General features: G+C 61.5%; 1 protein-coding gene across 1 annotated transcript; it reads right to left on the bottom strand.

Annotated features, from left to right (window-relative positions):
- Positions 1–687: 687 nt before the first annotated feature.
- Positions 688–21,680, bottom strand: LOC309889137 (complement C4-like; the record flags this gene model as incomplete). Its single annotated transcript, XM_082781854.1, has 41 exons — positions 688–2,022; positions 2,565–2,697; positions 3,307–3,390; positions 3,677–3,766; positions 4,178–4,267; positions 4,342–4,444; positions 4,690–4,764; positions 5,279–5,369; positions 6,438–6,642; positions 6,745–6,838; positions 6,917–6,976; positions 7,305–7,475; positions 7,950–8,116; positions 8,353–8,518; positions 8,906–9,022; positions 9,433–9,589; positions 9,665–9,740; positions 10,087–10,284; positions 10,949–11,038; positions 11,131–11,182; positions 11,523–11,723; positions 12,124–12,263; positions 12,623–12,693; positions 12,780–12,891; positions 13,027–13,221; positions 13,719–13,790; positions 14,255–14,381; positions 15,092–15,247; positions 15,596–15,778; positions 16,428–16,613; positions 16,964–17,134; positions 17,439–17,551; positions 17,744–17,867; positions 18,035–18,143; positions 18,653–18,749; positions 18,858–18,940; positions 19,563–19,651; positions 19,872–19,942; positions 20,501–20,687; positions 20,964–21,153; positions 21,601–21,680. The coding sequence occupies 41 exons, from the start codon at positions 21,678–21,680 to the stop codon at positions 1,881–1,883; spliced, it is 5,118 nt and encodes a 1,705-aa protein (XP_082637980.1). The 3' UTR covers positions 688–1,880.
- Positions 21,681–22,228: the final 548 nt, after the last annotated feature.

Below are 22,228 nucleotides of genomic sequence, written 5' to 3'. Positions count from 1 at the left end.
GCATCCCAGGTGCCCTGAGCTGGAGGACAGTGACTGCAGGAATACTAAAGTCCCAACAAACCCCGAATTTCTGTTGGATTTGCTGCTCCAGATGAATGCATACAAGACTATAGGGCATGATGGGATTCATCCCAGAGTACTAAGAGAACTGGCTGAGGTCATCATGCGTGGTGGTTTTACTTAGGTGGGCAGCTGAGCTCCAACAACTGCTCTCTCACTCCCCCTCCTCAAAGGGAAAGGGGGAGAAAATGCGATGAAAAGGGCTCAAGGATTGAAATGAGGACCAGGAGATCACACAATAATTATCATCATGGGCAAAACAGACTCACCATAGAGAGATTAAAGAAATTTATTACCCATTACTAACAAGCTGGAAAAGTTAGAAGTAAAGAAAACAAACCAGAGATACCTTCCCCTCATCCACCTTCTTCCACCTCCTCCTCCCCCCGAGCAGCGCAGGGGAATGGGACAATGAGGTTTGCAGTCAGTCTATAGCACTTTGTCTCTGCTGCTCCTTCACAATCACTCTCTTCCCTCTCTTCCCAAGCTTGTCAGTGTGCAACAACCCTCTCGGCAAAGAACCTTTTCCTGATGTCTAGCCTGAATCTCCCCTGCCTCAGCTTGACACCATACCCATGGATCCTATCACCAGTCACTAAAAAGAAGAGATTGGTGCCTGTGCCTTCACTCACCCTTGTGAGGAAGCTGTAGACCACGATGAGGCCTCCCCTCAGCCTCCTCTTTTCCAGGCTGAACAGGCCCAGTGACCTCAGCTGCTCATCATATATCTTCCCCTCTAGGCCCCTCACCATCTTTGTGGGGCCAGCGACAGGGCCCAAGGGAACGGCATGGAGGTGCTGCGGGGCAGGCTCAGGCTGGCTGTTCAGAAAAGGCTCGTCACCAACAGAGTGGTCGGGAACAGGAACAGGTTCCCCAGGGACGTGGCCACAACCCTGAGCCTGCTGCAGCTCAAGGTGTAGGGCCTGATTTTTGGGTGGTCTTATGTAGAACCAGGAGGTGGATTTGATGATTATGGTGGGTCCCTTCCAACTCAGGATATTCTATGACTCTATGACCCCAGCATGGATTCAGTGACTCCCAGTTAATCCCAACTCTGTCCCCTACATGGTCCCAGATGCTCCTGGCTGCCACCAGCAAATCCCAGTTGCTCCCAGTGGTCCCCAGTGCAGTCATAGTTGCTCCCAGCATGAACTGAGTTGCTCCCATTTGGCTATAGCATTGAGCTAGTTGCCCCCAGTTTGGTCCCAGATGCTCTCTGTTTGTGCCATCGTGGTCCCAGCATGCCCAGTATGCCAGCAGCTGGTTGCATTCGCTTACGGTTTGCCCCACCATGGTCTCATTTGCTCCCAGTTTATAGCCGATTGATCCTAATTGTCCCAGTGGCTCCCAGCTGCCCCCTGCAGGTACAAGTTGCTCTCCGTTGACCCACGTGTGGGTTTATTTGACCCAACACAGTTCCAGTAAACAACATCCACATCCTTTCCCTCATCCACTAAAAGGGATAATTGACCCCAGCATGGGCCCAGATTCCCTCAGTGTGCTGCCTGAAGCTCCCAGTGTCCCCAGTATGGTCCTACAAGCTCCCATGTCCCCCAGCATGGTCCCCATTGCTCCCAGTTGGCCCTAGAAGTTCCTAGTTTCTCCCAGCTGGCCTCAGCATGGTTCCAGTTGATCTCAGCACGGTCTCAGTTGACACTAGTTTATTTCCAGTTGACCCCAATTGATCCAGATAGGGCCCCAGTTGCACCCAGTGCAGTCTGAGTTGTTCCCAGTGTGGTCCCAGTTGCTCCCAGTAAATCCCAGTTGCTCCCAGTTGGCCCCAGCATGGGTGTCCTCCAGCGGGACCACGTGTCCCCGGCTCACAGCTGGCAGCCCAGCTGGCCAAGGCGGTTGCGGAAGTCCTGCAGCTGGGCACAGCGCCTCCGCAGCCGTGTGGCCCCACAGCGGGCAGGGGATGGCACCTCTTCCACCCATGACTGGGGGCTCAGTAAGTACTGGGGGCTAGGGACAGGGACACGGGGTCAGGGACAGGAAGGCAACGGGACATGGGGACACTGGGGATACACTGGTACATGGGGGATATAGGTGGCAAAGAGACATTGGGGGCATTGGGATGGGGAGGGGGACAGGGGCATAGGGACATGGAGGGACATGGTGGTTGTGGTCACATGGGGGTCATGGGGACGCTGGGACATGGGGTCACAAGGACATGGGGTCATGGAGACAGGAGGGACAGCTTGGGGTCATGAGGCATGGGGGCGTGGAGGACATGGGGACATGGGGTCATGGAGACAAGAGGGACACAGAGGCATGGGGACACAGGGACATACAAGGACATGGGGGGGACATAGGGTGGGCAAAAAGATATGAGAGGACATGGGGGACAGGAAGGCACGGGGACACTGAGGCACGAGGACACAGCAGCACACAAAACTACAGGGAGACGTGGGTACGCGGGGTGGGCAAAGGGACATATGGGAGCCATGAGGGGACACAGGGTCATAGGTCTATGGGGATATAGGGGGTCTCAGCCCCCTTCTCACCGTCCTTGGGGGTCCCGTGTCCCCCCGTCCAGCCCCATCACCAGGTAGGTGTTGGGGGAGCGCAGGCGCAGGGTGCAGCTCTCCCTCACCAGTATCCGCCGCCGTTCCCCAGGGGCCGCCGCTGTATCCTGCCCTGCACCAGTATGCACCAGTACTCTGCAGTGCAGCGCGCAGCCTGCTCTGCCTGGGTTTTCCCAGTATGGCCCAGTGTACTCTCAGGTTCTTCCAGTACAGCTGAGAGTCCTCACTGTACAGCCCAGTGCCACCCTAATATTGCCCAGTACATCCCAGTGCCCCACAGCATGGCCCAGCCACACCCAGTTACAGCCCTTGACCACCCCAGCATGGCCCAGTCTAACCCAGTACCCTCAATTATGACTCAAGATTTCTCTACGTTGTGCTTGTGGACATCCAGTGCCTCCCATTATACCCCAGTCTACCCATTTTCCCACAATATGGCCCAGCCCCCAACACCATGCAGCCTAGGGCCATCCCAGTTTGGCCCACTATAACCCAATACCCCACAGTCTCACACCCCAGTCTCTCCCTGTCCTCCCAGTATACCCACCCAACCTCTACCACACTTAGTTCTCCCAGTTTCAACCCTCAGTCTCTCCCAGTTTCAGCCTTCATTCCTTCCCAGTGCTCCCAGTCCCTCCCAGTCTCCCCAAAAAGCACCTCCTAGTTCCCCCCAATCTCACCCCCTGTCCCTCCCAGTACCTCCCAGTCTGCGCAATCTCACCCATCAGCAGAACCTCCTGGATTTCCGTCTCGAACCCCACAAACGCTCCGACCTCATTTTTGGTCAACACCTGAACCACCATTGCTGGGGAAGGGGCAGACCATGAGGGTCATGGGGGTCACGGGAGTCGTGGAGACCACAGGGGTTATGGGGTCCAGGGCGTGTCCCCATAAAGGGTGCAGCCCAACAGGGTTATGGGTGCCAAGCGTTACAGGGGCGCAGCAGAAGCTTGGGTGTCAGGGGGGACAACTGGGGTTCAGGGTGGAAACTGGGGTTGAAGGAGGGGTTTTGGGGGGTTACGGTGGAGTTCAGGGTGCAGCTGGTTAGGGGTGCAGACACTTTGGGGGTGTAGGCAGTTTTGGGGGTTCACCATAGTCAACGCGGGGGCTGTAGCAGGCGAAGTCAAGGCGATCGTCGGCCGTCAGCTCCTCCGTCCCCCTTTGGGCCCGGGGACACCCACCTTGGGGGATACGGCTAGGTGAAACCCTGGAGCCCCCAGCATCCACCCCCCTCATATACCAGGGTTCCCCCCCAAATCAACACGACTCCCTCACATCAACAGGACACCCCCCAAATCCTAGCTCTCCTCCCCCCGCACCACGATACCTGCTTTCGAGTTCTCTCCATGTCCTCCACGTCCCCGTGTTCCTCCATTTCCCAGGACCCCACGTCCCCCCCATTGCCCCGGTGTCTCCTGAACCCCACCGTTACCCCCCCCCCCCAAACCCCAGCTGCTCCCTTGAACCCCACGGAAGTGCGTGGAGGGGGGACCCAGTGTGGGGGTCCCCAGGACTGTGTGGTGATGAGGTCCAGAAAGTGGGGGGTCCCTTGGGTGGGGGGGTCCCCTGGGTCTGGGGGACGTGGGGCCCACCTTGTGCGCATTCGCAGACTTTCGGGGAGCAGAGGGTGGCCACAGCGCTGCTCCTGCGGGGGGCGCTGTAGAAGACGGTGCAGCGCCGAGCTGGGTGGGGCAGAAGGCGGGGTCTGAACAGACACGCCCCCTCCCCGGGCTCCACCCACGGAGGCCCCGCCCACCTGGCTCGTAGTAGTCATAGATGACCGCCATGGCGGGCTGGAGCTGCCCCACAGCCACGTCCTGTGTTGCCCCGAAGCTGAGACACTGGCGCTGGGGGGGGACCTGGGGACACGGGGAATACGGAGAGGAATCGCGGTACAGGGGGGACGTGGGGAAACAAGGGGGCAGGTAGGGACATGGGGATCCACGGGGACATTGGGGATATAGGGTGGCATAGGGAACGTGGGGATACAGGGGGACATGGGGACACTGTCCCTCTCCCATCCCCATTTCCCCACTGCCCCCAGTCCCTCCCAGCCACCCCCCCCATTGTCCCCCAGAGCTCTCCGACCTCCTGTGCCCCCCACCTCATCCAGGTACAGCACCAGCCGGGCCCCGTCGAGCTCGTAGTGGCTTATCCAGCGATCAACCACGTCCCGCAGCTAGAGGGAAGACACTGGCACCCCAGCACCCCAACACGCCCCCACCCCAACGCCCCCACATCCCAACCCCCGAGCACTACCGTGGCCCAACAACCCCCACATCGCATGCCCAATGACCTGACTCTCCCCAAACCCCAATAACCCACCACCCACCAGCCTTACACCCTCAAACCTCAACACCATGTCCCCAAACCCCAAAACCCCAAATTCCAGCACCCCAAGTCCCAACTCTCCCCAAACCCTCAAGTCCCAACAGACCCAAATCGCAACGCCTCCAAATCCCAACTCTCCCGAAGCCCCAACAAACCACCCCTCACCACCCTTACACCCCCAAAATTCAACACCCCCAAATCCCAACACCCCCAGGCCCCAACTCTCCCCAAATCCCTGCCACTCATCACCCTTACACCCCTCTACACCTCCCCACCCCAACACCCCCCCAAAACTCCCATTCCCCGCTACCGCCCCCCACCGTGCCCCCCGCAACCACCAAGGGGACCAAAGTTCCCCCCACCTTGTCCAGGTCAGGCCGGTGGGGCCGGAAGCCGCTGAGCAGGGAGACCTCGACCACAGCCATTCCTGCCAGCCCTGCACCTGGGCCCCGCCTACATCCAAGCCCCGCCCATCAGGGGGTGGGGCCATGAGGCAGAACAGGAAGTCCCACCCCAGTAGACCACCAAAACCCCAGGGAAACAGGAAGTCACACCCTTGTGCATGGGCCAAGCAGGAAGTCCCACCCACTCCACTCACAGGCCAGGACCACCAGGAAGTACCGCCCCCTACTGGTGGGCCCACAGTAACATGGAAATAGGAAGTATCTCCCATAACTGTGGCCAAAATGAGAAGCTCCCTCTGATGCCCCTGATTTCGGGCAGCCACAGGAAGTCCCGCCATCACAGACCAGGCCTAGCAGGAAGTCCCACCATCAATTTCCGGCAGCAACAGGAAGTTAATCCCTTAGAGAACCAGTCTAGCAGGAAGTCTTGCTCCCAACTTCCTGCAGCCACAGGAAGTCCAACCCTCACAGACCCGGCCTAGCAGGAAATCCTATCCCCAACTTCCTGCAGTCACAGGAAGTCCAACCCTGTCAGACTGGGCCTAGCAGGAAGTCTTGCCCCCAACTTCCTGCAGTCACAGGAAGTCCAACCCTCTCAGACCTGGCGTAGCAGGAAATCCTGCCCCCAACTTCCTTCAGCCACAGGAAGTCCAAATCTTTCAGACCAGGCCTAGCAGGAAATCTTGCCCCCAACTTCCTGCAGCCACAGGAAGTCCAACTCTCTCAGATTTGGCCTAGCAGGAAGTCTTGCCCCCAACTTCCTGCAGCCACAGGAAGTCCAACCCTGTCAGACCTGGCCTAGCAGGAAGTCCTGCCCCCAACTTCCTCTAGTCACAGGAAATCCAACCCTCTCAGACCTGGCCTAGCAGGAAGTCCTGCCCCCAACTTCCTCTAGTCACAGGAAGTCCAACCCTGTCAGACCTGGCCTAGCAGGAAGTCTTGCCCCCAACTTCCTGCAGCCACAGGAAGTCCAACCCTGTCAGACCCGGCCCAGCAGGAAGTCCCGCCATTAGGAAGCGGAAGCCTTGGCCTGAGGGTGGAAGAGGAAGTCCTGCCCACAAACCCCGCTGACACAGGAAGTCCCCCCGCCCCAGGGACAGGAAGTCCCGCCTCTCACCAGAAGCAGACCAGGAAGGCGACCTCGCGGCCTGGGTCACGCACATCCCGCCGCTGCCTCTGCCGGGCATCCCACAAGGCCATGGGGCTCAGGGGGGCGGCGGCCTCTGCAAGCCCCGCCCCTCCTGCAGGCCCCACCCCTTCTGGAGGCTCCGCCCTCCCCTCAAGCTCCTCCTCCTCCTCATAGTCCTCGTAGTCCTCTTCATCTGCAGGAGGCAGCTACTTGAAAGGCCAGGTCTTGCAGGGAGGGGGAGGGGCTAGTGGGGGTGTGGCCTCGGTGGGTGGGGCCAGTGTGGGCGTGGCCTCACCTTGATAGATGATGGGGCCGGTGATGGCCACCTCTAGGCCCAGCCCCTGGCAGGTGGCGTTGGGGGGCGACATCAGGCGGAACTGGCGCAGGACCTGGGGACAGCGGTGAGCGTAGGCGGTACCCAGGACCAGGCCAGTCACCGGGGGCGGTGTCCAGGCCCAGCCACTCACCGTGAGGGTCCCCTCGCCGTGTCCCTCCACCTTCACCGTCACTGGGCTGCCCAAGGGCACCTGGGGGACATGGGGGTGTGGAGGAATATGGGGTCAAAGCAAGGAACAGGGGACGCCAACGCCCCATGTCTACTTGCGTCCCCCTCTCCGCGTCCTACCATGTTCCCCAAACCTGATTCCCATATATCCCTCAAGTCTGCATGTCTCCCCATGTCTTCCATGTCCCCATGTCCTTCATGACCCCATATGTCCCCCAAACCATGTCCTCATATGTTCCTCATGTCCACACATCACTCATGTCTTCCATGTCCCCATATGTCCCCCCATATTCTCAGTGTTCCATGTCCTCCCTGCCCTGTCCCCATACATGTTCCTCCACGACACCCACCCGAAGCTCCTGCTCCAGCGGCTCCAGGCCAGGCTCCAGTGTCACTTGGGTGCCCCCAGGACCTCCTCGGATCCCCCCCGGCCAGGACAGCCCCAGGTTGAGCCCAGATCTGGCCCCACGTCCCCATTGTAGCCACATCTGGGCCAGTGCCTCCAGCGCCACCAACGTGTCCTGCGGGTCCAGGAGTCCAGATGGGTTAGGGACCTTGGTGTCTTGTCACCGTCCACCTAAAGCACACCGGTGTCCCAGAGCACCCAGATGTCCAGGACACCGAAATATTTCACAGAATCACAGAATCACAGAATTTCTAGGTTGGAAGAGACCTCAAGATCATCGAGTCCAACCTCTGACCTAACGCTAACAGTCCCCAAACCCCCACCTCAGGGGACCCAGTCATACAAGTGACACAGTTATCCATGAGATCCTCAACCTCTGGGGACCCAAATGTCACCCCCCCACCCCAGGTGACCCAGGCATCCTGGGTTTCCAGGATACTCCAGTATCTGGGTCACCCTCACCCCTGAGCACCCAGGTGTCCTGGTCACATCCAGCGTAGGGCACTCAGGTGTCCCAGGGGACCCAGACACTCGAGATACCCCCACCTCAGGGGACCCTAGTGTCCCAGTGCCCCCAGCGCCCGGGCACCTGGGTGGAATGGAAGCCACCGCCGTAGTTGCTTTGCTCACGAAGCCACTGGGCTGCCCGGCTGGCTCCGGCAACATCGTGGCTCTGCAGCAGCGCTAGGAGCCCGTAGGCCGTCGCCTCCACGGTGGCTGCAGGGCCCCCGGCTGGCCAGAACTGTGCCCGACCTCCTGCCAAGGGACAGTGCCCATGGGCAGGGTCATCAATGCCTCAGGGCACCCAAAACCACCACCCCATGGGGAGAAGGAACCCAGGAGCCACCAACCAATGTATAGGAGCCACCAACCCATGGGGACCCAGGTGTCCAGGTGCCACCAACTCACGGGAAGAAAGTTGTTCTGAAGCCACGAACCTCTAGGGACTCAGGCATTGGGGTGACCCCATGGGGACCCTGCCGTGTGCTCACCGTGGGCCGTGCGGGCCAGGCGACGCAAGCGCTCCATAGCAGGTTGTGGCCCTGGGGGGCTGGTGTCCACCAGTGCCAGCGCGTAGGCCGTGATGGCTGTCCCAAAGGTCCCCAGCGTCTCCACGTGGCCCCGCAGGAAGGTGGATGCCTGGGACAGTGCCTTGTCCTGTGGCACCAGGACATGGGATGTGAGGACACTGGGACATGGGGGGACATGGAGGACACTGGGGACACAAAGGGTATGGGGGGACACTGAGGGACGTGGGGACATATGGGGAACATGGAGATATGTGGGGGCATGAGGACATGGGGGACACTTGGGGGACATTGGGGCATGAGGGACGTGGGGGATATGACAGGGGTGTGAGGACAGGCGATGGCACCCAGGACCGGGACTTGGGGACATGGGAGAGTGAGGACACCATGCAAGGACAGACAGGGGAACACCACAGGGGACACATGAGGGATGCACAAAGACGCCCATAGGACCAGAAGGGGACACGGGGGCATTGAGGAAACGGGGAGGGGACATGGGGAGGGGATGGGGACACACCAGAAGTTGCTGGTCGGGGCTGTCCGGGGGCAGGAGCACGCGGGTGCTGTGCAGGGCCACCACCACGAAGGCCGTCAGGGACACAGTGGCCTCCGGGCCTGGGTCTCCAACACCGCCCTGGGGACACAGGGACAGCCAGGTGGGGGTGACACAGGGTCTCATGGGGGGTTGCAGTGGGAGGGTGCATAGGGACATTGTACGGGGACATGGCGTGGGGACTTTGCTTGGGGATTGCAGAGGGACACTGCATAAAGACGCTGCATGAGGACATTGCATGGGGGGGACATTGCACAGGGACACTGCACGGGGACATTGGGTGGGGACACGGCATGGCATGAGGACATGGCATAGGGCAGTGACACAGGAACCCTGCACAGTGCCTTGCACGGGCTCTTTGCACAGGCACATTGCAAGGGGACATCGCGCAGGACCCTCACGTGGGGACATCACAGAGGAGCGTTGTCCCAGCAGGAAGATGTCACCTAGGGACGTGGCACGGGGACAGGAGACAGCCGGCGGCCACCCACCTGCATCTCGCGATGTATCACGGGCTCGTGCTCCACGAAGGCGCCGTCTGGCCGCTGCTGTCCCAGCAGCCACCGCAGGGACTCGCTGGGGCCATCGGCATCCACCGGCAGGTAGGGACGGGACAGGGCCATCACGCGCAGCACCAGCGCCGTCAGCCTGCACCAGGACAGCTGCCACCGTGTCCCCGTGTCCCCCTCCAACATGTCCCCAAGTCCCCGCGTCCCTCCTCACCAGGTGCTGCTGCCCCGGTGCAGCCAGGCCCCGTAGGAGCCGTCGCTCTTGCGGAAGCTCTGCACCCGCTCGAAGCCTGTGGGGACATGGGGGACATTAGGGACATGGAAGTCACCACTTCCACCCCCCCTTGTAGGGCACTGCACCCTCCCAGAGCATTGCACACGCTGCTGCAACCCCACAGAGCATTGCAAACCCCACTGCATCCCCCACATAGCACTGCACACCCTGCAGGGCATTGCACACCCCTTAGAGCATTGCACACCCCATAAGGCATTACACCCACCCTATAGCATTGCACACCTAATTACATACCCTATAGAGCATTGCACACCCCGTAGCGCATTGCAGCCCCCCTCACAGAGCATTGCAACCCCCTCAAAGGGCACTGTAACCCCTCAGTGCCTCCATGCCCCGCTCACCCCGTTGTAGGGTGCTGAGGCCACGTTCGCGGTGCCCAGCAGGCAGCTGCGCCCACCCCTCACTCTCGTCCAGGTAGCGCAGAGTGGCAGCAGCAGGGGCCAGCACCATCAGCGACTGCTCCCCGCAGCCCCGGGGGGCCCGCAGCAGGGTCCCCTTCACCCCCAGAGCCCCCTGCAGTGCCCAGCCCGGCACCCGGCCTGTGCAGGGCAGGAGACACGGTGACAGGCATGGGGACGTGCATGGGGGACATGGGGACGTGCGTGGGGACATGCACAGGGACATGGGGATGTGCACGTGGGCATGGGGGAATGAAGGGACACAGACACCCGTGGGACATGCACAGGGACACAAATAGGGGCATGGGGACACACATGGGGGCATGGCCACACACATGAATATGGGGACACACAGGGGCAAGGACAGAGATATGATCAGGGCTGGACACCAAATGTCCCCACCACCCTATCCCCGTGTCCCACTGTCCATCCTGTCCCCACCACCACATACCTCTGTCCCTCCCCCCGTGGCCCCACCATGTTTCCAATGCCCGCCCCCAAGTCTCCCTCCCCCATCCCCACTACTTGTCCCCTGTCCCCATGTCCCCACCATGTCTCTACCCCCACATCCCTATGTCCCCACCATCCCCACATTCCCATGTCCCCACCTCCACGTCTGCATGGTCCCTATGTCCCCACCCGGTGTCCCCATCCCCATGTCCCCACTTGTCCCCATGTCCCCACCACCAGATGCCCACCACATCCCCACCACCATGTCCCCACCCAGCGCCACGTCCCCACCATAACTCCATCCCTGTACCCCCGTCCCCATGTCCCCAGCACCCATCCCAATGTCCCTGCACACCGGTAACGCGGATGCTCATGCTGAAATCCCCATCGGGGACAATCTCGGCTGGGACGTCCCCTGGCAGCTCCAGGGTCCTGCCCTGCTTGTCTGTAGGGACAATGCATCAGGGGGTCCACAACCCTGTGTGTCCCCCCAGTCACCTGGGTCCCCAGGCCGGACCCTTGGGTCCTCAGACTGACTGTTGGTGTCCAGGACGTAGCTGGTCTCCTCCAGGTGCAGCTCACCCTCGGGCTACAGGAACAAGCATCAGTAGGGACCCTGTGTCCCCAGGCACCAAAGGGACCCCGGCGTCCAGGGTCACCAGTGACCCTATGTCCCCAAGCACCAAGGGAACTCCAGTGCGCAGGGCCACCAAGGACGTGGTGTCCCTGAGCCTCAAGGGACCACAGAGCCCAAGGCCACCAAGAATCCTGTGTCTTCAAGCCCTAAGGGGACCCCAGTATTCAGGGCCACCAAGGACCTGGTGTCCCCCAGCCCCGAGGGAACCCCAGTGTCCAGGGGACACAGGAGGAGACGCTGGTGACCAGGAAGGGATCCAGGTGACAAGAGGGGCCACACCTCCAATTCTCACCTCGACGTGGAGGATGTGGGTGACACGGTCACTCAGCCCCCAGGGCCCGCGGGCGGTGATAGTGATGGGGACGTCCCCAGGGCGCAAGGCCACCAAGGTGAGGGGCACAGCAATAGCCCCCCCAGGAGGCAATTCCAGGTCCTGGGGGGCTCCATCCAGCGCCGCACATATGCCCTCAGCCACTGACAGCGTCACTGTCACCTGCATCACCATCACTGTCACCCACACCGCCACCGGATGGGTAGGGGCTAAGGGTGGTTATGGGGCAGCAGGTGTCTAAGGGTCAAAAGGGTACAAAAGGATGCACGGGGCATGAGGGGTATCTGTGTGTCACAGGGGTTATCTATAGGGCAGAAGGGACATCTGTAGGGCAGGGGGTGTCCAGGGAGCACAGAGGGATATCTATGGGGCAGAGGGGTGATCTTTGGGGTATCTGTTGGAAGGAAAGGGGTATCTATGGTACAGTGGGTATGTATGGGGTTAGGAGGTTGTCTATGGGGCAGCAGGGTTATCTATGGTACAAGGGGTACCTCTAGGATAGAAGGAGTTTCTGTGGGGCAGAGGGTGCCTATGGGGTGTCCGGAGGGTTTGGGGAGCTCACGTTGATGCTGCGGGGCAGCCTGCTGTGGATGAGGGGCTGGAGCTGCAGCTGCTCACGGGGTCGGGCGCTGGGGGGCAGCCGCAGGGCCACGCGCACGTCCTGTGTCACCGTCACCCGCTGGGGCACAGCCACACACAGCCCTGCAAGCGCCCCGTCACCACGGGGCAGGGACACACACACGTGGACACGGGGGACATGGGGGGCATGGAGACATGGGGGAGATGGAGACAGCATAGGGACATGGGGACGTGGGGCTGATATGGGGGGACATGGGTAACATGGGGGGACATGGGAGACATGGGGACACCGTAGAGACATGGGGACACCATGGGGAACAAGGGATGGTGGCATGACATGGGGTGGCCATGTCACTGTGGAGTGACAGGGGCAGCAGGAAAGGGTGACACGGGGATACCATGGGGTGTGGGGACATGGACAGGACAAGTCACCATGGGGGAAGCCACCACATGGGGCCACCAAGGCAGGTGGTGACACTCACCCACGCCGGGGATGATGGCAACAGCCTGAATCTCCCAGGTGGTGATGGAGTCTGGGAGCAGCACCGACATCCTGGGGACACAGAGATGTGGGACACAGGGACACGGGGACACAGGGACATGGGGCTGAGGGGACATGGGGTGACCCTGCAGTCGCACCGAACGGAGCCATCGACAGGGACCCTGCGCCACAGCCAGCTCTCGGGGAAGAAGCTCCGGGTCGGCACCTCCTCGTCGTCCAGCAGCTGCTGCTCCAGCGCCGCCTCCATCACTGCAGGACCCAGGGAAACCCATGCCCTTAAGCACTGCCACCCGCAGTGTCCCCACATCCAGGATGTCCCCACATCCTGCCACCCACGGGGACCCCAAATCTGGGATGTCCCCACGCACCACCACCCGTGCTCACCTCGTGCCAACCCCCCAGGCTGTCCCCGCCGACGCAAGTCACGGGCCAGGGCACAGCAGTGCAGGAAGGCGTCACGACACCCCCCGGCCGTTGTCACCCGCTGTCCCCGCTGGTCACACGTCGCCCGCACTGGCAGCGCCGTCGCCCCGTCCCGGCAGCAGCGCCATGTCGCTGGGTCACCCCGCCACTGCCCCGCTGCGGGAACGTGTTGGTGCAGGGGACACACACACACAAGGGGACATGGGGACAGGTCAGGGTGACACCACAGGGACACATGGGGATGGGGGTCATAGCCTTTGGGACACATGGGCAATGCCACATGTAGTGGGGACATGTGGGGACATCTGTGACACCACGGGGACACATGGGGGTGCATGGGGACATGTGGGTAACACCATGAATATGACCGAGGGAGACACACGGGGACACAAGTGACACCACAGGGATGTGTGGGGATGTGAGTGATGCCACAGAGACACATGGGGACACAGGTGACACCACGGCCATGGCATGTGGGGACAAGGATGGGGATGGGGACAAGGATGGGGATGGGGACCTGGGAACAGGGATGGGGCCAAGACCACTGCTGAAAGCCACCACTGAGGGGGACAGGGCGAGGGGCTGGGACTGGAGGGCAGTGGGGGGACACAGGGACACAGTGACACAGGGACAAGGTGACATTGAGCACTCACCCTTCTCCTCCAGCAGCTGCAGCAGCTCCAGCGAGCGCCGCTGGCGGGGAGGAGACGGGGGACAGCCAGGACCTAGGGAGGGGGACATCCAATGCCACCATCTCCTCATGCCCCCCAGGTCCCCATGACTCCTTATGTCCCCACATCTCCCCTATCCCCATGTCCCAATGTCACCACGTTCCCCCCCCATATAGCCCTGTGTCCCCCATGTCTTCATGTCACAATGTCCCCATGTCCCCCGTGTCATGTCCCTCCCCATTCCATGCTCCTATAACGCCATGTCCTCCATGATGCCTTTGTCCCAATGTCCCCATATCCCCCCCATACCCCCATGTCCCCTATATCCTCATGTCCCTGCCATGTCCCATGTCCCCCAATGTCCCCCATATCCTCCCATATCCCTCACGTCCCCCACATTGTCCCATGTCCTTCATGCCCCCCGTGCCCCTCCATGTACCCCCAAACCCATCCATGTCCCATGTCCCCCTATGTCCCCTGCACCCTCCGATGTCCCCCATGTCCTCGTCCCTACTCACCTGGCCCCAGGGGAGGGGTAGCTCCCCCCATCCCCAGCACAAGTCCCGCAGCCCTGAAGATCCCAGCAACATTGGGGCCCCCCCCAGGGTTGCACCCCAAATCGCTGCTACCCAAAACTGCCTTCACCTGAAAGGCATGGGTGGAATCACCCCATGTCCCCAACATGTCCCCAACATATTCCCAGGGCCCCATTTCCACAGGGTATCACCAAAGCGTCCCAGGGGTTTAGGGGATCCTAGGAGGGTCCATGGGATTTAGAGGGGACTGAGGAGTTTTGAGGGTCCCTGGGACTTGGGGTTCTGGGTTTTGGGGTGCAGAGGGATTTGGGGCATCACCATCAGGTTTGGGGGGTGGTGGGCTTTGGTGTTACTGAGGGTTTGGGGTGCCAGGTTTGGGGGTTTTAGGGAGCTGGGTTTGGGGTTCCCAGGGTTTAGGGATTTGGAAGTCCTGGGTTTGGGGGGTTTAAGGGTGTGAGGTTTTGGGGTGTTGGATTTCAAGGTGCATGGTTTGGGGGGTTTGGGGGAGGTCTGGGTTTGGTGTCCTCACTGCTTTGGGGTTTTAGGGTGCCGTGTTTTTGGCAGGTGCTTGTTTTTGGGGACCCTGGGTTGGGGGGGCTGTTTTTTTTCAGTATTGGGGTGCTGGGATTCAGGTTTTAGGACAGTGAGTTTTGGGGTCCCCAGGGCTGGGGGGCTGTGAGGTTTGGGGGTATCAGGTTTAGGGACGAGGGTATAGGGGGTTGGGGGTCACCAGGACTTGGGGCTTTGGGGTGCTGGGTTTGCAGGGGGAGGCGGGTCCCCAGGTTTTGGGGGTGCAAGGTGCGGGATTCGGGGTGTCACCTTGGTGGGGCCAAGGCGGTGCCGTGGCTCCAGCGCCAGCACGGCTGTGTCGATGGCCCCCAGGGCCACGGTGGTCGGGGTCCCCGTGGTCACCGTCACCGTCAGGGAGGCCTGGGGACGCAGGTCGCGCCCTGGCGAGGGCACCACTACCCGCACCTGCCACAGCCCCACCACTCCAGTGTGAACCAGTATGGGCATTGGCAGCTCCCAGTGCTCCCAGTGCCCCCCCTCAACTCCCAGTGTGTGCCCATTGCCCCGGTGCTCTTAGTGCACTGCAGCTGTTATCAGTGCTCCCAGTGCTCCCAGCCGTTCCCAGTAGCCCCAGTGCTCCCACTGCCCCAGCAGCTCCTGATCTCCCTGCTGCCCCCCGCCCCCCCCCTGTGCTCCCAGTATGTCCCAGTGCTCCCAGAAGCTCCTAGCCCCCTCCCCCCAGTACATCCCAGCACCCCTAGCAGCTCCGAGTCCCCCCCCACTCCCAGTACATCCCAGTGCCCCCAGTAGCACCTGGTCGCCACAGGAATCCACCACGGGTGCCCCCCAGCTGCCTGCCACCAGCTGCCCCCCAGCCTGGAAGAAGGCGACGACGCGGAGCCGCGGGACCATGGCGGGTGTCACTGGCAGCGTCACCTCCGTCACCGTCCCCCGCTGCACCGCCTGGGCTGCCACCAGCCGCCCCCGTGCCGCTGCCTGCGTGGGGACATGGGGACAGGGGGAGAAGGGACAGGGGGTGGTCAGCGAGGAGCCCCCCGGGGGTGGTGCAAGGGGCACCCGTGCAACATGTGGCATGCAAATGTTGCACATGCAGCATGCAGTGCGTGATATGCACGTGCAGGATGGTGTGTGCAACATGCACTCACAACACACTGCAACACACACACACGTGCAACACAGATGCATGCTTGACAGCATGTGCACACAACATGCAACACAGCATGCACGTGGGACATGCAACTTGCGTGCAACACCACGTGCAACGTGCAGCATGCAACCCACAACATGCACTCATGGCAGCATGCATGCATAACATGCACTGCACGCCATGCACATGTGACAACATGCACGCATAGCATGCAATGCATGCCATTCGCACGGGATCTGCACATGGGACGTGCACCACGCATGTGACACAGTGTTCATCGTGCACCATGCAACCCAACGCATGACATGCATGCGTGACACACGTGCATGCACCCTGCAACATGCACACGCAGTACATATCATGCACCCACACCCACTCATGGCTCCGGGGGCTTGCAGAGGTCCCTGGGGAGGTCCCAGGGGGTCCCCATTGAGTGGGGGGGTGGATGCCAAGGGGTCGTGTGGGTGTGGGGCTCACCAGCACGTGGAAGAGGCGGGGGGCCGGAGGGGGGCCCAGGTCACGCAGCTGCAGCCTCAGCACCTCCCCAGGTTGCAGGGGTCCCCCCGGGCCCCCCAGAAGCAGGAAGCGCCCCGAAACCGCTTCCACTGGGGCCACCGTCATCTGCGCCTGGGCTGGGGGGCCATCTGCCTGCCCTGCTTCAACCTGGGGGGGGGGACCCAGAGCACTCATGGCAGCCAGGTCCCCTTCCTTCTCCTTCAGCCCCCCACAGCACCCCATGCTCCCCGTGTCCCCCCGTGTCCCTGTGGCCTCCGTGTCCCCCTGTCCCATTATCCCTATATTCTCATGTCCCCATGTCCCCTGTGTCCCCCCATGCCCTCATACATCCATGCTCCTATGTCCCTATACCCCTATTTACCCATGTCCCCATGTCCCAATGTCCCCCCATGTCCCCATGCCCCCATATTCCCATGTCCCAATGTCCCCCCATTTCTGCATGTCTCCCCATATCCCCATGTCCCCCCATGCCCCCTTGTCCCCATGTCCCCACTCACACTGAGGTCGAGGGCCGTGGCTCCACTGGGGACATTGATGGGGATGACGATGGCGCCAGTGGTGTCAGCCCGAAACTCGATGGGGGGTGGGGAGGTGGCCCCTGTCACCCCCACTGTCACCCGCACCCCGATGCCAGGGGCTGGCTCCCCCCCAGCATGCAGCACCCGGCCCTGTGGGGAGTAGCGCTCACACCAGGATGTGCACAAAGCCTTGCACAAGTGTGCACAACTGTGCACCCCCTTGCAAGAGCATGCACGAGTGTTCCCCAGGCCTTGCACGGCCTCGCACAAGCACGCACAAGCATGCACCACCACCCAGAAGGGCTTGCATGGCCATGCACAATCCTGCACAAGGATGCACCACCAACCTACGGGGGCTTGCAGAGCTGTGCACAAGCACGCACCGCCAAGCACAAGGGCTCGCACGGCTTTGCACAAGCATGCGCGAGGGCTCGCACATTTCCCACGAGCTCACCAGGAGGGTGAAGGGGGCCCCCGGCACGAAGAACCGGGGCGTCTCAGCCAGATCCAGGGCCCAGGGCGAGGCCACCAGGGCCACCGTCGCCTCCTGCTCCACCAGCTCCCCGCCTGCACCCGGTGTCGCTGGGGTCAGCCCGGGGGGAGACTCGAACCCGTGGCCCCGCAGGGACACGGTCCCTTGTGGCCCACCCCAGCCACGCCCCCACCACCCTGGCCACACCCCCACAGTTTCCTAGCCACGCCCTCTGCCCACACAAAGCCCTGCCTCCTCCCTAGCCCCGCCCCTAACCCCGCCCCTACCTTGTGCCTCCACCACTGCGACCGCCAGGCGCAGGCGCGCCCCCTGCAGGTCGGGCAGCGCCACACCAAGGGCACGGGCCACGGCCAGCAGGGACACGTCCAGGGAGGCGTGGCCTTCGGTCACCTAGCAACAGTGGGCGGGGCCAGGAGCGGTGGGCGGGGCCGGCAGCGAGGGGCGGGGCCAGGGAATGAATGGGGAATTGAGGCGTGCCTGCATTTAGGGGGTCCCAAGGATGGGAGGGGTAGGGGGGATTTGGGGTCTTCCCCCGGGGGTCCTGGGGTGATGCTCACCCGGCTCTGCTGCTCCAGTCCCCGTAGGAATTGTCCCCCTCGGCCCCCAGCGTTGAGGAGCCCCACGCGCAGCTGCGCGTGGCCCCCCACAGGTGCCCCATCGGGGAACCTGGGGGTCCGCAGAGGTCAGCGGGGCCAGGGGGTCCCCAAAGGTTAATAGGGTCGGGGGAGGGGGGTTGGGGAGGACTGCAAAGGTCATCCAGGGTCAGGGGGCGGTTGGGGTTAGGGGAGGCCCAAAAGGGCAGGGGAGGCAGCTGAGGGGGATCAGGAGGGATGTGGGGTCCCTTGGAGGGTCTGGGGGGCTGAGGAGGCCCAAAAGGAGTCCTGGGGTGGGTGGTTCATGGGAAGGGGTTGGGGTCCTGGGAGGGGTGAGAGAGATGGGGAGGGCTGGGGGGGGTCCAGAAGGGCTTTGGGGGGGTCCTGGAGGAGCTTTGAGGGGTTGTGGGGGCTGTTGGGAGTCACAGAGGGGATTTGGGGGGCCCTGGAGGGGGGGAATTGGGGATATCATGGGGGATACCATGAGGATGGGGGAGTTGGGGATTTGGGGGGGGGGATTGGGAAGCCCATGGGTATCTTTAAGGGGGGGTTTGGGGAGTCTCGGGGGGGTTGTGTTCATACTGGACGTGGAGGTGGACGCGCAGTGGGGCCAGCTCAGGCTTGCTCAGCACCACGAAGCGTGGTTCGGGGCGGATCCGTACCTCGAAGCCGGGCAGGGCTGGGGGTAGCAGCGGGGTTTTGGGAGGATGCAGACATTAGGGGCAGCCCTGAGCCGGCACTGGTTGCCAGCCAGGGGCCCATTCCCTCCCCCCAAACCCCCACTCACCGTACTTGCGCACCTCAAAGGCAGCTGAGCCATTGGTGTCCGGGCTGGCCGCCAGCTGGGCCCGCACGTGCCATGTCCCTGGCCTGGGGGACATTGGGGCACCTGTAGCCCCTATGGTCCCCTATAGCCCCCCTCATAGCCTCCTATAGCTGCTTTAGCCCCCTATAGCCCTTATGGTCCCCAATAGACCCCATAGCCCCCCTATAACCTCTATTGTCCCCCATGGCCCCAGTATCACCCCTATAGTCTCCAATAGCCCCTTTATGGCCCTTATGGCCTCAGTGGTCCCCTATAAGCCCTTTATGACCCCTATAGTACACCAATAGCCCCATAGTTGCCACACCCCTCCAGCTCGCCTGCAGCCCCCTTTAGCTCTGCCTGTAGCCCCCCATATTCCCCTCTAACCCCCATGGCTCTTAGTTCCCTACAGCCTCCATAACCCCCAGGCACCTATAGCCCTTCTATAGACCCCATAGCCCCTAACCCCTTGTAGCCCCATGACACCCCACTGTGCACAACTAAGCCTCACCAGTACCCCCAAAATACAGCCCCCATAACACTCCACAAACCTCTACAGCCCTCCCTAGCCCCCTATAACCCCACAGCCCCATATCCCCCCATACCACCCCACAGCCCACTACCATCCCATGTCCCCCTACTGCCCCATAACCCCCCCAGCCCCATAGTCCCCCCCACCCCACTCACAGGGCAATGTCAGGCAGCACCAACTGGTCACTCAGCACCGTGTCCAGGGGCACCCGCTGTCCCTCCCGCACTCGTGCCCCCAGAGGGTTCTGGGGAGAACAGAGTGAGTATAGGGCCCACACTCAGCCCCAAAAACCCAGCCCTCTAGGGCTGTCCCATAGCCCCAGCCTTATAGGGCCACCCTAGCCTCATAGGGTTGCTCCACAACCATAACCCATATAGGGCTACCCTAGCACAACAGCCCCAGCTCTATAGGCTGTCCCAGCCCCATAGGGCCAGCCCACAGCGACAGTCCCATAGGGCCCATACCGTGATGGTGACCAGGATGGGTTCGGGATTTGGCTGCAGCTCAGGGTCCATGGAGAAGACACGGAAGCGCACTGCGGACATAGGGCCATATGGGAACATGCAGGGTTTATGGGGTTGTAGGAAGCTCTATGGGCTGCAGGGGGTGCAGAAATATCTATGGGGGTGCAGAACGATATGTAGGGGCACGTGGAGCTATAAAAGGTACAGGGGGTTGTAGAAGAATATAGAATATGGGAAGGTCAGGGAGGGGTATGTGGTGCAAGAAGGGATATATAGACATGCAGAGAGCTGTATGGGGAATGAATGAGGGCATCTGGGGATATTTGGGTGGATTAGGGGTGTATGGGATGGAAATGGGAGGATTTGGGATGAATTGGAGGGGTTGGGAGGTTTTGAGCTGATTTGGGTGAATCAGGAAGATTAGGGGTGGATTTGGGGGATAAGGGTTGATTTAAGGGGAAATTGGGTGGATTTGGGATAGATTTGGGGGGTTGGGAGCATTCTGAACAAATTTAGGGGATTTGGAAAGGATTTGGGGGATTTTTTTTGGCTTTGGCTGCATGGGGGACATTGGGATGGATGGGGGGGGGGGGGTAGATCTGGGATGGATCTGGAGTGTAGGGACTCACCTGTCTGGCGGGGGGCGTAGAGGGGTTTGTCAGTCTGGATGATGAGGTGGCCTCGGGACCCCCCCAGGGCCACCCGCACCAGCCGGGTGCCAGGGGGGGGCAACTGGGCACTCCGGGCCTCCAGGAGCAACACCCGGCCCCTGGCTGCCCGCAGCACCCCACAGCGCTCAGCCTGAGCCGGGGTGACCTGCAGAGGACATGGGGACATTGGGGAGACATGGAGGGATGCAGGGAACATGGGGACAGGGGGGGAATGGGGACATGGCAGGGGGGATATGGAGGGATATGGGGGGACATGAAAGATAGGGAGGAACATGGGGGACACTGGGGACACAGGAGACATAGGGGAGCATGGGGGGGACATGGGGATATAGAGGGAAATGGAGAATGTCCCAGAGCCCTTGTGCTCCACAAGGATGTCCCCCAGTGCCCCCATGCCCCCAGTGCCCCCATGTCCCTGTACCTCAATGTGCAGGAGCTGGTTGAAGTCATTGTGAGATGTAAGAGAGAAGGCGGTCGGGGGTGCACAGGGTCCTGCCCCACGGCTGCCTTCAGGCCACGCTGTCACTGTCCCAGTCACCGGCCCCACAGCTGCTACCAGCAGTCCCAGGGGTGTCCCGAGAGCCGCACGCCGAGGAGCCACCAGCACGAGCCTGGGGGAGCCATTGCCTGACCCATGGCTGCCACCAGCCCCAGAGCTGCTTCTTAGCCTCCCCTGTCCCACAGGTGTCCCACAGTCCCTCATAGACCCCATAAGCACCCTGATGCCACAGTCCCCATAGGGGTCCATAACCCCACCCAGATCCCATTGGAACCCCATACAGCCCCAGACCTGTAAACCCAACCCCTCCAGTCACACTGGTGCACAGTAATCCCCCCCCCCCCCCCCCGTTCCTACAGGGCTACATAGCACCCCAACCCCTTAGCTGCCCCATCGTTGCTACCAGTCTCACAGCCTCCCCAGCCCCTTAGCTGCCCCATAGTCTCTCACAGACCTTGTAGGGCCTTCATAGTCCCCACCAGCCCCGCAGATGCCCCATGGTCACCCCCAACCCCATAGCCCACCCTCCCAGTCCCATAGGTGCCTCATAGCCCCATACTCAGGGTCCTGGGCATTTCCCCCCATCAGTGGCAGGAAGAAGAGGAGGAGGAGGAGGCCAAAGGCCCAGCAAGACCCCATGGCGCTGATGTTGTGAGGCTGCCAGGGCCAGGGACACAAGGACACTGGAGTGAGGGTCAATCATTAACTGGGGTGGGCGGGTGTCTAGGTTCGCCCACAGGCCCCAAGGGCATCGACCCTGATCAAGGATCCACGTGGATGAGGGGAAACAGGAGGGGAGGGTGCTGTGGGGAAATGGGATATGAGGGTCTACGGGGCAGTGGTGGGGAGGAGGGGGGCTACGGGGCTGTGGAGGGTATGGGACCCCAGGAGGCAGGGGGAAAATGAGAAATCTATGGGCACGGGGGAAATGGGTGTCTCGTGGGGTCTCTGAGGTGCAATGGGGAGAAGCTCATGTTCTAGACCATCTAAAGAAACTAAAGGTGCACAAGGCCATGGGACCTGATGAGATAGATCTGTGGGTCTTGAAGAAACTGTTGAATATATCTGCTAAGCCACTGTCCAGTATAATTGAGATGCTGTGGCAGCCCAATGAAATTTCCACTGACTGGGAGACAGGAAACATAACCCTCATTTTTAAAAAGGAAGACCCAGGGAACTACAGGCCA

The sequence above is a fragment of the Aythya marila genome (genome assembly GCF_965140915.1).
Source record: "Aythya marila genome assembly, chromosome: 33".
Classification (NCBI taxonomy): Eukaryota; Metazoa; Chordata; class Aves; order Anseriformes; family Anatidae; genus Aythya; species Aythya marila.
This window is presented reverse-complemented; position numbering and strand designations above follow the sequence as displayed.